The 14,086-nt window shown below is 55.7% G+C and overlaps 1 protein-coding gene across 1 annotated transcript in view; it reads right to left on the bottom strand.

The window, feature by feature from the left end:
* Window positions 1-3,261: 3,261 nt before the first annotated feature.
* LOC115931062 (titin) overlaps window positions 3,262-14,086 on the bottom strand; it is a 28,508-nt gene continuing 17,683 nt past the window's right edge. The window contains 5 exon segments of the mRNA XM_063699543.1: window positions 3,262-8,096; window positions 8,099-8,595; window positions 8,597-10,329; window positions 11,690-11,725; window positions 11,835-11,895. Of these exon segments, the coding sequence (XP_063555613.1) occupies window positions 3,403-8,096; window positions 8,099-8,595; window positions 8,597-10,329; window positions 11,690-11,725; window positions 11,835-11,895 (7,021 nt within the window). The 3' untranslated portion in view covers window positions 3,262-3,402.

Below are 14,086 nucleotides of genomic sequence, written 5' to 3'. Positions count from 1 at the left end.
TTAGTTACCAAGACGTGGGAGCTGGGACTTGAACCCAGGCAGTCTGGCTGGATTCATGCCTGCAGCCTCTGCACTCCTGCTACTTACTGTGTGAGAAGCGCCTGTTCTGTGGAAGGTTGTGGGCTGAGATCTTCCCATGAGTTCCACTCATTTACCCCCAAGGCTGTTCTTAAAGACGGGCATGACAGTTATGCCCATTTTACAGATGGGGCCCTGAGGCTCACAAGGGCACGCCACTCGCCCATTTCCACAAAGCTATAGCTCATTAGCAGAGGGCAGAATTCGGCCGCCTCTCCCCTAGCTCGAAGGCTGTGATTGACACAGAGGTTTTTTGTTGTTGTTGCTGTTGTTTGTTCCTTTTTCTTTTTTTTTGAGACAGGGTCTTGCTCTGTCATCCCAGCTGGAGTGCAGTGGTGCGATCTCAGCTCACTGCAAACTCTGCCTCCAAGATGCAAATGATTCTCGTGCCTCAGCCTCCCAAGTAGCTGGAATTACAGGTGTGCACTACCACGCCCAGCTGTTTTTTGTAGAGATGGGGTTAGTAGAGATTTGTTTAATAGAGATGGGGTTTCACCATGGTCTCTACTAAACCCTGCCTCTACTAAAAATACAAAAATTACCCAGGCGTGGTGGCACATGCCTGTAGTCCCAGCTACTCAAGAGGCTGAGGCAGGAGAATCACTTGAACCTGGGAGGTGGAGGTTGCAGTGACCCAAAATCATGCACTCTAGCCTGGGGTCTCGCTTTTGCCCAGGTTAGAGTGCAGTGGCACAATCACAGTGGCTCACTGCAGCCTCAAACTCCTGGGCTGAAGGGAATCCTCCCACCTCAGCCTCCCAAGTAGCTAGGACTATAGGCATGTGCCATCCTGGCGAGTTAATTTTTTGTGTGTTTTTATTCTCTCGAGACAGAGTCTTGCTCTGTTGCTCAGGCTGGACTGCAATGGCGTGATCTTGGCTCACCGCAACCTCCACCTCCTGGGTTCAAGCAATTCTCCTACCTCAGCCTCCCGAGTAGCTGGGATTACAGGTGCGTGCCACCATGCCTGGCTAATTTTGTATGTTTAGTAGAGACAGGGTTTCGCCGTGTTGGTCAGGCTGCTCTCGAACTCCTGACCTCGTGATCCACCTGCCTCGGCCTCTCAAAGTGTTGGGATTACAGGCATGAGCCACTGAGCCTGGCCTGGTGAGCTAATTTTTAAATTTGTTATAGAGACAAGAGAGACAAGAGTCTCTCTTATGTTGCCCAGGCTGGTCTCGACCCCCTGGCCTCAAGTGATCCTCCCACCTCAGCCTCCCAAAGTGCTGGGATTACAGATGGGTGTCACCGCACCTGGCCTCTGAGGAGGATTTCATTATAAACCTGTCCTGAAGGGAGAGAATCCAATTTTACGAGAGGGTGTAGCCTGGTGAGGCCTGGATGACCTCCGGAGGCAGGGGCTTGTGCCTGGGCTGAGGCCTAAGGGTCAATGGGCAGACATGAAGTTGCCCCAGGCAGACGGTACAGTGTGGGCAAAGTCAGGAAGTGGCAGGGCTTGGATCACTCCAGGAAGAGAGAGGAGTCATGTGTCACAGGAGCTCGAGACCCAGAGAGGGAGGCAGGCAGGCAGGCAGGGACCAAGCTTGGGCACAGCCAGGAAGGCAGGACAGGGCATGGTGGGGCCAATGGAATCATTACCCAAGTCGGGGATTTTCAGGGAAACAGCTTACATAAGGCCAGGTGTACAGTAGCTCCCACCTGTAATCCCAGCATTTGAAAGGAGTTTGTGTTCCTGTAGTAGCAGACTTGGGAGGTTGAGGTGGCAGTATCACTTGAGCCCGGGAGTTCAAGGCTAAAGTGAGCTGATTGAGCCACTGCACTCCAGCCTGAGCAACAGAGAGATACGCTGTCTCAAAGGAAATACAAATTAAAAAACCAGCCGGGCATGCTGGCGTGTGCCTGTAGTCTCAGCTACTCGGGACACTGAAGTGGGAGGATCGCTTGAGCCCAGGAGTTCAAGGCTGCCGTGAGCTATGATCGTGCCTCTGCAGTCCAGCCTGGGCGACAGAGAAAGTCCCTGTCTCTTAAAAAAAAAAAAAAAAAAAAAAAAAAAAAAAAACTTAGATAAGAGGATGCTGTGCCTCCCTGGGGGTCTTCAGTCACCCATGGTCCTGGCAAGAGGAGGGCCAGGAGAGAGCTCCACCCACCTGCTGTCCTGCCCATGTGACATCCGCAGGTGCTGCCATGGCCACGACTGTTGTTACACTCGAGCTGAGGAGGCCGGCTGCAGCCCCAAGACAGAGCGCTACTCCTGGCAGTGCGTCAACCAGAGCGTCCTGTGCGGTGAGTCCCCAGCAGCACCATGCCACCCACCCCGAGTATCCCCTGGGCACGCTGGCATAGCCAGATGACTTCCGTGCCCCTGTTGCCATAACCACTGCTTCCAAGTCTCTATAGACCACCCCTTGGGTATAGCTAATGTAAGTGATATTTATTTTATTTATTTTTTGAGGCAGAGTCTCGCTCTGTCACCCAGGCTAGAGTGTGCTGATGTGATCTTGGCTCACTACAACCTCTGCCTCCTGGGTTCAAGCGATTCTCATGCCTCAGCCTCCCAAGTGGCTAGGACTACAGGCATGCACCATCACGCCCAGCTAATTTTTGTATTTTTTTCAGTAGAGGTGGGGTTTCACCAAGTTGGCCGGGCTGGTCTCAAACTCCCCACCTCAAGTGCTCTGCCCGCCTCGGCCTCCCAAAGTGCTGGGATTACAGGCATGAGCCGTGGTGTCTGGCCCTAATGTGAGTGATCTTTAACACTGAGCACTTGAAAAAGAAACCCCTGAAGAAAGCTAATTATTTGATGTCTGGACGACAAGGAAGAAGATAGAAATGGCATCAGATAATAAACAGTGTAAGTGTTTATCAGAAAGGGGCTGGTGGTCGGGACAAGTAGGAGGATCGCTTGAGTCCAGGAGTGCATCTCTACACAAAAGTTAAAGGATTTTTTAACATTGGCCAGGCGTGGTGGCACACATCTGTGATCCCAGCTACTTGGGAGGCTGAGGCAGGAGGATTGCTTGAAGCCCAGGAGGTTGAGGCTGCAGTGAGCTGTGATCAAGCCACTGCACTCCAGCCTGGGTGACACAGCAAAATCGTCTCAAAAAATAATAATAATATTTTACATAACCAACCACTTCTAAAGATTAAAACAACCCCCATGATTAAAAACCTCAGGTCCCTCAAGCAATCATACCAGATATCGAAACAAAGCAATAACATAAGGACTGCAGTATTTATTTTATTTTTATATTATTTATTTATTCTTTGTTTTTGGAGTGTGGGTTTTGTTTTTTGATCTTTTTATTTTGTTCTACTCAGTTTTATTTTTACTGCTCAGGCTTGAGTGCAATGGCCTGTTCTCAGCTAATTCAACCTCCGCCTCTTGCGTCCGGGTGATGATGGTTGCACGTCACCGACCCTCCGCCTCTTGGGTTCGGGTAATGATGGTTCCACGTCGGCGGCCGGCGGCCTCTTGCGTTTGCGTGGCAGTTCCACGTCACCGACTCTCCGCCTCTTGGGTTCAGGTAATGATGGTTCCACGTCGGCAGCCCTCGGCCTCTTGGGTTTGCGTGGCAGTTCCACGTCACCGACCCTCCGCCTCTTGGGTTCGGGTGATGATGGTTCAATGTCAGCTGCCCTCCGCCTCTTGGGTTTGCGAGGCGGTTCCGCGTCAGCGGCGCTCCGCCTCTCGGGTTTCGGCGACGGCTGCGCGTCAGCGGCGCTCCGCCTCTCAGATTTCGGCGACGGCTGCGCGTCAGCAGCGCTCTGCCTCTCGGGTTTCGGTGGTGATTCCAGGTCAGCGGCGCTCCGCCTCTCAGGTTTCGATGATGGCTGCGCGTCAGCGGTGCTCCGCGTCTCGGGTTTCGGTGGTGATTCCAGGTCAGCGGCGCTCCGCGTCTCGGGTTTCGGTGGTGATTCCAGGTCAGCGGCGCTCCGCCTCTCAGGTTTCGGCGACGGCTGCGCCTCAGCGGCACTCCGCCTCTCGGGTTTCGGCGACGGCTGCGCCTCAGCGGCGCTCCGCCTCTCGGGTTTCGGTGGTGATTCCAGCTCAGCAGCGCTCCGCCTCTCAGGTTTCGGCGAAGGCTGCGCGTCAGCGGCGCTCCGCCTCTCGGGTTTCGGCGACGGCTGCGCCTCAGCGGCGCTCCGCCTCTCGGGTTTCGGCGACGGCTGCGCGTCAGCGGCGCTCCGCCTCTCGGGTTTCGGCGACGGCTGCAGGTCAGCGGCGCTCCGCCTCTCGGGTTTTGGCGACGGCTGCGCGTCAGCGGCGCTCCGCCTCTCGGGTTTCGGCGACGGCTGCGCCTCAGCGGCGCTCCGCCTCTCGGGTTTCGGCGACGGCTGCGCGTCAGCGGCGCTCCGCCTCTCGGGTTTCGGCGACGGCTGCGCGTCAGCGGCGCTCCGCCTCTCGGGTTTCGGCGACGGCTGCAGGTCAGCGGCGCTCCGCCTCTCGGGTTTCGGCGGCGGCTGCGCCTTAGCGGCGCTCCGCCTCTTGGGTTTGCGTGGGGGTTTGCGTGGCCGTCCCACGTCAGCAGCCCTCCGCCTCTTGGGTTTGTGTGGCGGTTCCACGTCAGTGACCCTCCGCCTCTTGGGTTCGGGTGATGATGGTTTCACGTCAGCGGCCCTCCGCCTCTTGGGTTTGCGTGGAGATTCCGCGTCAGTGGCGCTCCGCCTCTCGGGTTTCGGCGACGGCTGCGCCTCAGCGGCGCTCCGCCTCTTGGGTTTGCGTGGGGGTTTGCGTGGCCGTTCCCTGTCAGCGGCCCTCCACCTCTTGGGTTTGCGTGGGGGTTTGCGTGGCCGTTCCCTGTCAGCGGCCCTCCACCTCTCGGGTTTCGGTGGTGATTCCAGGTCAGCAGCCTTCCGCCTCTCAGGTTTCGGTGATGGCTGCGCGTCAGCGGCACTCCGCCTCTCGGGTTTCGGTGATGGCTGCGCGTCAGCGGCGCTCTGCCTCTCGGGTTTCGGTGATGGTTGCGCGTCAGCAGCGCTCCGCCTCTCAGGTTTCGGTGGTGATTCCAGGTCAGCGGCCCTCCGCCTCTCGGGTTTCAGTGGTGATTCCAGGTCAGCGGTCCTCCGCCTCTCGGGTTTCGGTGATGGTTGCGCGTCAGCGGCGCTCCGCCTCTCGGGTTTCGGTGGTGATTCCAGGTCAGCGGCCCTCTGCCTCTCGGGTTTCGGTGATGGTTGCGCGTCAGCAGCCCTACGCCTCTCGGGTTTTGGTGATGCTTGCGCGTCAGCGGCCCTCCGCCTCTCGGGTTTCGGCGACGGCTGCGCCTCAGCGGCGCTCCGCCTCTCGGGTTTCGGCGACGGCTGCGCCTCAGCGGCGCTCCGCCTCTCGGGTTTCGGCGACGGCTGCGCCTCAGCGGCGCTCCGCCTCTCGGGTTTCGGCGACGGCTGCGCCTCAGCGGCGCTCCGCATCTCGGGTTTCGGCGACGGCTGCGCGTCAGTGGCACTCCGCCTCTCGGGTTTCAGTGATGGCTGCGCGTCAGCGGCGCTCTGCCTCTCAGGTTTCGGTGATGGCTGCGCGTCAGCGGCGCTCCACCTCTCGGGTTTCGGTGGTGATTCCAGGTCAGCGGCGCTCCGCCTCTCAGGTTTCGGCGACGGCTGCGCCTCAGCGGCGCTCCGCCTCTTGGGTTTCGGCGACGGCTGCGCCTCAGCGGCGCTCCGCCTCTCGGGTTTCGGCGACGGCTGCGCCTCAGCGGCGCTCCGCATCTCGGGTTTCGGCGACGGCTGCGCGTCAGCGGCACTCCGCCTCTCGGGTTTCAGTGATGGCTGCGCGTCAGCGGCGCTCTGCCTCTCGGGTTTCGGTGGTGATTCCAGGTCAGCGGCCCTCCGCCTCTCGGGTTTCGGCGACGGCTGCGCGCCAGAGGCGCTCCGCCTCTCGGGTTTCGGTGATGCTTGCGCGTCAGCGGCCCTCCGCCTCTCGGGTTTCGGTGGTGATTCCAGGTCAGCAGCACTCCGCCTCTCGGGTTTCGGCGACGGCTGCGCCTCAGCGGCGCTCCGCCTCTCGGGTTTCGGTGGTGATTCCAGGTCAGCGGCGCTCTGCCTCTCAGGTTTCGGCGACGGCTGCGCCTCAGCGGCGCTCCGCCTCTCGGGTTTCGGCGACGGCTGCGCGTCAGCGGCGCTCTGCCTCTCGGGTTTCGGTGATGGTTGCGCGTCAGCGGCGCTCCGCCTCTCGGGTTTCGGTGGTGATTCCAGGTCAGCGGCCCTCCGCCTCTCGGGTTTCAGTGGTGATTCCAGGTCAGCGGTCCTCCGCCTCTCGGGTTTCGGTGATGGTTGCGCGTCAGCGGCGCTCCGCCTCTCAGGTTTCGGTGATGGCTGCGTGTCAGCGGCGCTCCACCTCTCGGGTTTCGGCGACGGCTGCGCGTCAGAGGCGCTCCGCCTCTCGGGTTTCGGCGACGGCTGCGCGTCAACGGCGCTCCGCCTCTCGGGTTTCGGTGATGCTTGCGCGTCAGCGGCCCTCCGCCTCTCGGGTTTCGATGGTGATTCCAGGTCAGCGGCGCTCCGCCTCTCGGGTCTCGGCGACGGCTGCGCCTCAGCGGCGCTCCGCCTCTCGGGTTTCGGTGGTGATTCCAGGTCAGCGGCGCTCCGCCTCTCAGGTTTCGGCGATGGCTGCGCCTCAGCGGCGCTCCGCCTCTCGGGTTTCGGCGACGGCTGCGCCTCAGCGGCGCTCCGCCTCTCGGGTTTCGGTGGTGATTCCAGGTCAGCAGCGCTCCGCCTCTCAGGTTTCGGTGATGGCTGCGCGTCAGCGGCGCTCCGCCTCTCGGGTTTCGGTGGCGATTCCAGGTCAGCGGCCCTCCGCCTCTCAGGTTTCGGCGAAGGCTGCGCGTCAGCGGAGCTCCGCCTCTCGGGTTTCGGCGACGGCTGCGCGTCAGCGGCGCTCCGCCTCTCGGGTTTCGGCGACGGCTGCGCGTCAGCGGCGCTCCGCCTCTCGGGTTTTGGCGACGGCTGCGCGTCAGCGGCGCTCCGCCTCTCGGGTTTCGGTGGTGATTCCAGGTCAGCGGCGCTCCGCCTCTCGGGTTTCGGTGATGGCTGCGCGTCAGCGGTGCTCCGCCTCTCGGGTTTCGGTGATGGTTGCACGTCAGCGGTGCTCCGCCTCTCGGGTTTCGGTGGTGATTCCAGGTCAGCGGCCCTCCGCCTCTCGGGTTTCCGTGATGGCTGCGCGTCAGCGCCGCTCCGCCTCTCGGGTTTCAGTGGCGATTCCAGGTCAGCAGCCCTCCGCCTCTCGGGTTTGTGTGGTGGTTCCACGTCAGTGGCCCTCCGCCTCTCGGGTTTCGGTGGTTTTTCTGCCTCAGCCTCCTGAGTAGCTAAGGGAGGTGTCTTGAGATTATCATCCACTGAGGGTGGAGCTGAGGGTGGAGCTGAGGGTGGAAGAGGAGTGAGGAGACACTCGAGAGGCGTTTCGAGATCATCATCCGCTGAGGGTGGAAGGGGATAGACCAGAAACTCGGCAGGTGTCTTATCATCCGCTGAGGATGGAGGTGAGGGTGGAAGAGGAGTGAGGAGACACTCGAGAGGCGTTTCGAGATTATCATCCACTGAGGGTGGAAGCGGATAGACCACAAACTCGTCAGGTGTCTTATCATCCACTGAGGGTGGAGCTGAGGATGGAGATGAGGGTGGAAGAGGAGTGAGGAGACACTCGAGAGGCGTTTCGAGATCATCATCCGCTGAGGGTGGAAGGAGATAGACCACAAACTCGGCAAGTGTCTCATCATCCGCTGAGGGTGGAGCTGAGGATGGAGGTGAGGGTGGAAGAGGAGTGAGGAGACACTCGAGAGGCATTTCGAGATCATCATCCGCTGAGGGTGGAAGGGGATAGACCACAAACTCGGCAGGTGTCTCATCATCCGCTGAGGGTGGAGCTGAGGATGGAGGTGAGGGTGGAAGAGGAGTGAGGAGACACTCGAGAGGCATTTCGAGATCATCATCCGCTGAGGGTGGAAGGGGATAGACCAGAAACTCGGCAGGTGTCTTATCTGCTGAGGATGGAGGTGAGGGTGGAAGAGGAGTGAGGAGACACTCGAGAGGCGTTTCGAGATTATCATCCGCTGAGGGTGGAAGGGGATAGACCACAAACTCGGCAGGTGTCTCATCATCCGCTGAGGGTGGAGCTGAGGATGGAGGTGAGGGTGGAAGAGGAGTGAGGAGACACTCGAGAGGCATTTCGAGATCATCATCCGCTGAGGGTGGAAGGAGATATGCCACAAACTCGGCAAGTGTCTCATCATCCGCTGAGGGTGGAGCTGAGGATGGAGGTGAGGGTGGAAGAGGAGTGAGGAGACACTCGAGAGGCATTTCGAGATCATCATCCGCTGAGGGTGGAGCTGAGGATGGAGGTGAGGGTGGAAGAGGAGTGAGGAGACACTCGAGAGGCATTTCGAGATCATCATCCGCTGAGGGTGGAGCTGAGGATGGAGGTGAGGGTGGAAGAGGAGTGAGGAGACACTCGAGAGGCATTTCGAGATCATCATCCGCTGAGGGTGGAGCTGAGGATGGAGGTGAGGGTGGAAGAGGAGTGAGGAGACACTCGAGAGGCATTTCGAGATCATCATCCGCTGAGGGTGGAGCTGAGGATGGAGGTGAGGGTGGAAGAGGAGTGAGGAGACACTCGAGAGGCATTTCGAGATCATCATCCGCTGAGGGTGGAAGGGGATAGACCACAAACTCGGCAGGTGTCTCATCATCCGCTGAGGGTGGAGCTGAGGATGGAGGTGAGGGTGCAAGAGGAGTGAGGAGACACTCGAGAGGCGTTTCGAGATCATCATCCGCTGAGGGTGGAAGGAGATATACCACAAACTCGGCAAGTGTCTCATCATCCGCTGAGGGTGGAGCTGAGGATGGAGGTGAGGGTGGAAGAGGAGTGAGGAGACACTCGAGAGGCATTTCGATATCATCATCCGCTGAGGGTGGAGCTGAGGATGGAGGTGAGGGTGGAAGAGGAGTGAGGAGACACTCGAGAGGCATTTCGAGATCATCATCCGCTGAGGGTGGAGCTGAGGATGGAGGTGAGGGTGGAAGAGGAGTGAGGAGACACTCGAGAGGCATTTCGAGATCATCATCCGCTGAGGGTGGAGCTGAGGATGGAGGTGAGGGTGGAAGAGGAGTGAGGAGACACTCGAGAGGCATTTCGAGATCATCATCCGCTGAGGGTGGAAGGGGATAGACCACAAACTCGGCAGGTGTCTCATCATCCGCTGAGGGTGGAGCTGAGGATGGAGGTGAGGGTGCAAGAGGAGTGAGGAGACACTCGAGAGGCATTTCGAGATCATCATCCGCTGAGGGTGGAGCTGAGGATGGAGGTGAGGGTGGAAGAGGAGTGAGGAGACACTCGAGAGGCATTTCGAGATCATCATCCGCTGAGGGTGGAGCTGAGGATGGAGGTGAGGGTGGAAGAGGAGTGAGGAGACACTCGAGAGGCATTTCGAGATCATCATCCGCTGAGGGTGGAGCTGAGGATGGAGGTGAGGGTGGAAGAGGAGTGAGGAGACACTCGAGAGGCATTTCGAGATCATCATCCGCTGAGGGTGGAAGGGGATAGACCAGAAACTCGGCAGGTGTCTTATCATCCGCTGAGGATGGAGGTGAGGGTGGAAGAGGAGTGAGGAGACACTCGAGAGGCGTTTCGAGATTATCATCCGCTGAGGGTGGAAGAGGATAGACCAGAAACTCGGCAGGTGTCTTATCATCCACTGCGGCCCTCCGCCTCTCGGGTTTCGGTGCTGGTTCGACGTCAGCGGCCCTCCGCCTCTCGGGTTTCCGTGATGGTTGCACGTCAGCGGCCCTCCGCCTCTCGGGTTTCCGTGATGGTTGCACGTCAGCGGCCCTCCGCCTCTCGGGTTTCCGTGATGGTTGCACGTCAGCGGCCCTCCGCCTCTCGGGTTTCCGTGATGGTTGCACGTCACCGGCCCTCCGCCTCTCGGGTTTCGGTGGTGGTTCCACGTCAGCGGCCCTCTGTCTCTCGGGTTTGGGTGGTTTTTCTGCCTCAGCCTCCTGAGTAGCTAAGGGAGGTGTCTTGAGATTATCATCCGCTGAGGGTGGAGCTGAGGGTGGAGCTGAGGGTGGAAGAGGAGTGAGGAAACACTCGGGAGGCGTCGTGAGATTATCATCCGCTGAGGGTGGAAGGGGATAGACCAGACACTCGGCACGTGTCTTGAGGCTCAGGGAGTTATCAGTTATAGAATGTTGTTGAGTTGGAGGAGGTGGCTGGTGGCCCATCCTGTTTTTTAAAGTTTCAGCTGTGAGGTAGGGCCAGTGGGGCAATCCTGAAGAATGACGATGCTCCGCTGCCGCCATTCTGACCTGCAGGGACAAAGGAGGGAATGTTTTCACACATATCCGTTTGATGGACAAAATTACCGCCACCAACACAGTCTGCACCTTCTGTTGCTGGTGATAGATTTTTGCACCTTTCCATCCTCCAGGTTTCAAAATAGCAGTATCAGTGTCATAATATCACCCTTCCACTGAGTACTGCCGACAGCTGGGGGGTAAAGAAAAGTCATTGGGACACACTGTTGTCTCCACATGCCACTGTGTCTGTCTGCAAATGTAGGCAGGCTGGGGTCCTGCCCCAGGGAAGACAGAGTCATAACAGAGTAATAAAGAAGCATGTTTGAGACACAGGAGTGTCTACGTCTATCCTCATTCCTCCCTCACAGCCATCACCAGAGCATGTTTCTTGCACCAGGTCAACAGACAGTAAGAGACAGTAAGAGAGGCATGAAAAGCCCATTGTCCACACATGTTGCAGCTTCTTTTTGGAGAATGTTTTCCAGGCCTTTTATGTTCTGTCTCTGATTCTCAGAACTCTGCAAGGTCAGTGTGACCACCCTGCTCCAAATCTAAGAGAACAGAGGTTTCCAGAGGAAGGAGAAATTGTGCCCAGGGTCACACAGCTTGCAAGAGGCAGAGTGGAAGTTGATTCCAGCTCTGCCTGCAGGACCCTCTCATTTCCCCTCTGTTTCCCTTCTTGACAAAGGATCTTCTTCACTCTGGAGGTGCCACCCATGAGAACAAAGAGCTCTGGAGAGATGTGGATTCCTGAAGAGCTGCAGGGGAACTGGGAGAGGGTTTTCTGACAGAACAATCTTATCTCAAGAAGTCAGTTAGGCATGGCTATAATATTTCTTTTCACTCCCAGGTAATACCAAATTGTAAGTGCACTAGGACATGAAGAATACTTTTGTCCATGGAAAAATGAGGTGGGAATTCTAAACAAAGCAAGTTTTAAAACTGTGTTTCACTTCAAGTGTACAAGTCCCATCACGTGTAATCATAGGACTCGGCAGCTTTTGAAGGTACAGAGGCCACACAAGAACCAGCTTAGCTGAGCATCATTTAAGGCCTTCATTTGGAATTGTCCCTGTGGGTAATAAGTTACATTCACTCTTCACTAATTTACAGTCAGGGCCCATTTGCTATTACAAATACGGGACCTCTGACACTTAGAATATTAGATCAGGGGCCCCACTGGGTGGGGATGAAAGTGTTTTTGCACAACACGGTTACCAACAGGGATGGGACTGTGATGCTTGTAGGCAGCCTTTCTCTCTGCCATCTCCCTCTGCAGGGCTTGAGCACAGAGCTGTAGGGAGAAAAATGTATCCATGTCCTGACCTGGCAGACTATGTCCAAAAGCAAGGAAAACAAGCAAACTTACCCAGTTGCAAAGAGGCTTTCTTGCAGAAGGGGGGATCTGAAAAAGCCAACACATGAGAAATTGAATGTTGAGAGAGTCTAAGGGCCGTGGCATCATCTGCATCAGCACTGAACTATCCTGCAACTGCGGGGAGGAAGCTCCTTACTTTGCGTTTGTGGTAGTCCTCTGCCCGCCGCCGCAACTCTTGCGCACGTTGAAACATTTTCCTATGGATTACAATCACTTTCATCAGATAAAGCACCACTTTCAGGATGATTTTAAATAATCTGCCATGTTTCTCTTATCCTCACAACTGTACCCTTACACAATCTATCTATACCTAGAAAACGTATTTCAGATGGCTATAAGAGTACAGTCTGAGCCGGTCACGGTGGCTGACGCCTGTAATCCCAGCACTCTGGGAGGGCGAGGCGGATGGATCATGAGGTCAGGAGATTGAGACCATTGTGGCTAATATGGTGAAACCCCTTCTCTACTAAAAATACAAAAAATTAGCCAGGCGTGGTGGCAGGCACCTGTAATCCCAGCTACTCGGGAGGCTGAGGCAGGGGAATCACTTGAACCTGGGAGGCGGAGGTTGCAGTGAGCCAAGATCACGTCATTGCACTCCAGCCTGGGTGACACAGCGAGACTCCATCTCAGAAAAACAAAAACAAAAACAAAAACAAAAACAAAAAAACTGTACAGTCTGATCCAAACTGTTGCTATATTGATTCCTCCTCTTGCTTACTGCCTGCTGACTTCTGAGATGATAGTTTCCTTCCCCATTCTCAGTATATCCCTAATTCATCCTTCATTGAGCATCTTTTATCATAAAGCTGTATTGTCTTTGTATTAATATCCTTACCGTGTTTCACAGGGCAGAAACAGCTGGGCTTATAAACAGGCATAGTCCTTTTGAAGGATGTGGTTGATCCTACAACAACACACTTTCCTAAGGATGACAACAACTCACCCCACCCCTAGAATGGCTGGTATGAACTGAGTTTCCACACAGTCTAGCTGGCAATGGGGTCAGGAGACGTTTTGCTACTTCACATCTTTTGGTCACTGGTAAATATTAAGGTACTTTGTTTTCTGTTTTGTGAACTCTCTCTCTCTCTCACGATATGTCTTCTGACCATTTGTTTCTATTTCTGCATTTACTGGGTCTAAACATTGTACAAAGGTTAAAAACAACACTCCAATGGGCGTTTCCCAGGAGGGTGGGGTTCAGTTTCTGAACTCACTTGTAGGTGTGTATTTCTTTCATATCCAATTTCCCATTTTCCTCTGCCTCTGATACCTACCTCTCCTTTTCTGCATGCTCACATTATTTCATGCTTAGTTTCCTCAGATTAGAAGGGAGAGAAATGCACACACATGATCCACCAGCCCGTGTGGGATTCCCTCTGCCCTTCTGGCATCTGAAGGCTGTGATTCAAAGATCCCCCCTGCAACCTTTCCACAAATGAACCAACTGATTCTCACAACCGAAGGGAGAATTGACACCTCCCATTGAGGGACAAAAAAAAGTCACACTCTGGCCTGCTGGCAAGTCACCTGTCATTTCCAGCTCATCTTCATAGTCCCATAGTTAGTCCTATTCTTTAGTAAACATAAAGACTATTAAAAGCTTCTATGAGGTGCACTATGTGTGTTTCTGGGGTCAGTCTTGTGCTTGACACAGCGAAAGCTCATTTTAGTTCAGTGTGAAAAACCAGACCTCACCAATTCATCACAACTAACTCCATCGGAAGCAAAGGATTGCTCCTCATCGGACTCCTCCTGTGTGAGACCTGATTCTCAGTCAGAGGCTGATGCCGGAACTCAGACCATCAGCCAAAGAGAGATCCTTCCAGAATATGGTGTCATTAACCCCGCAGTTCACTACTGCACTTTGCCATGATTCAGGACTGGAACTCTTGTCATCGACTTTAAAGATCCTGGTTGAGAGAAAAGGCAATCTGAAGGCTGGGCGCATCTATTGAATTACAAATGATTGGAATGGCTCCTAAGTCAGGGTGTTATGTCCTGAAAATAGGTGACAACGGCAAACCATCCACCCTGGTGTTGACTGACTTTAACAAGGTTCAGTTCACAGAGATTGAGGGCAGAAAAAGGAAACGGCCTAAAAAGGGTAAGTTTGCTGTGTTGCCCTCACACCACTTGATTCATGGTCCTGATCCTAAGGATCTCACCTGATACTTGGTTTTATAGGAAGGATGTGTAAAATTCCCAGAACGCTAGGAAACAGGGACGAAAACACTTCAAAGAGAAAGTTAATAAACTTGTTTCTGACCACAGGGCATCCTTCAGCACATGCTGTCTGGAGTGGCCTCAAACAACGAGTGTGTGGTGAGGTGCTGAGAATGCAATGGGAGCAGGGTCCTGTCCCCACGCTAAAGAAGCTCACAG

The sequence above is a fragment of the Gorilla gorilla genome, chromosome 18 (assembly GCF_029281585.2).
Source record: "Gorilla gorilla gorilla isolate KB3781 chromosome 18, NHGRI_mGorGor1-v2.1_pri, whole genome shotgun sequence".
Taxonomy (NCBI): domain Eukaryota; kingdom Metazoa; phylum Chordata; class Mammalia; order Primates; family Hominidae; genus Gorilla; species Gorilla gorilla.
The sequence above is the reverse complement of the archived record's forward strand: the minus strand, read 5'-3'. Positions and strand labels throughout refer to the sequence as shown.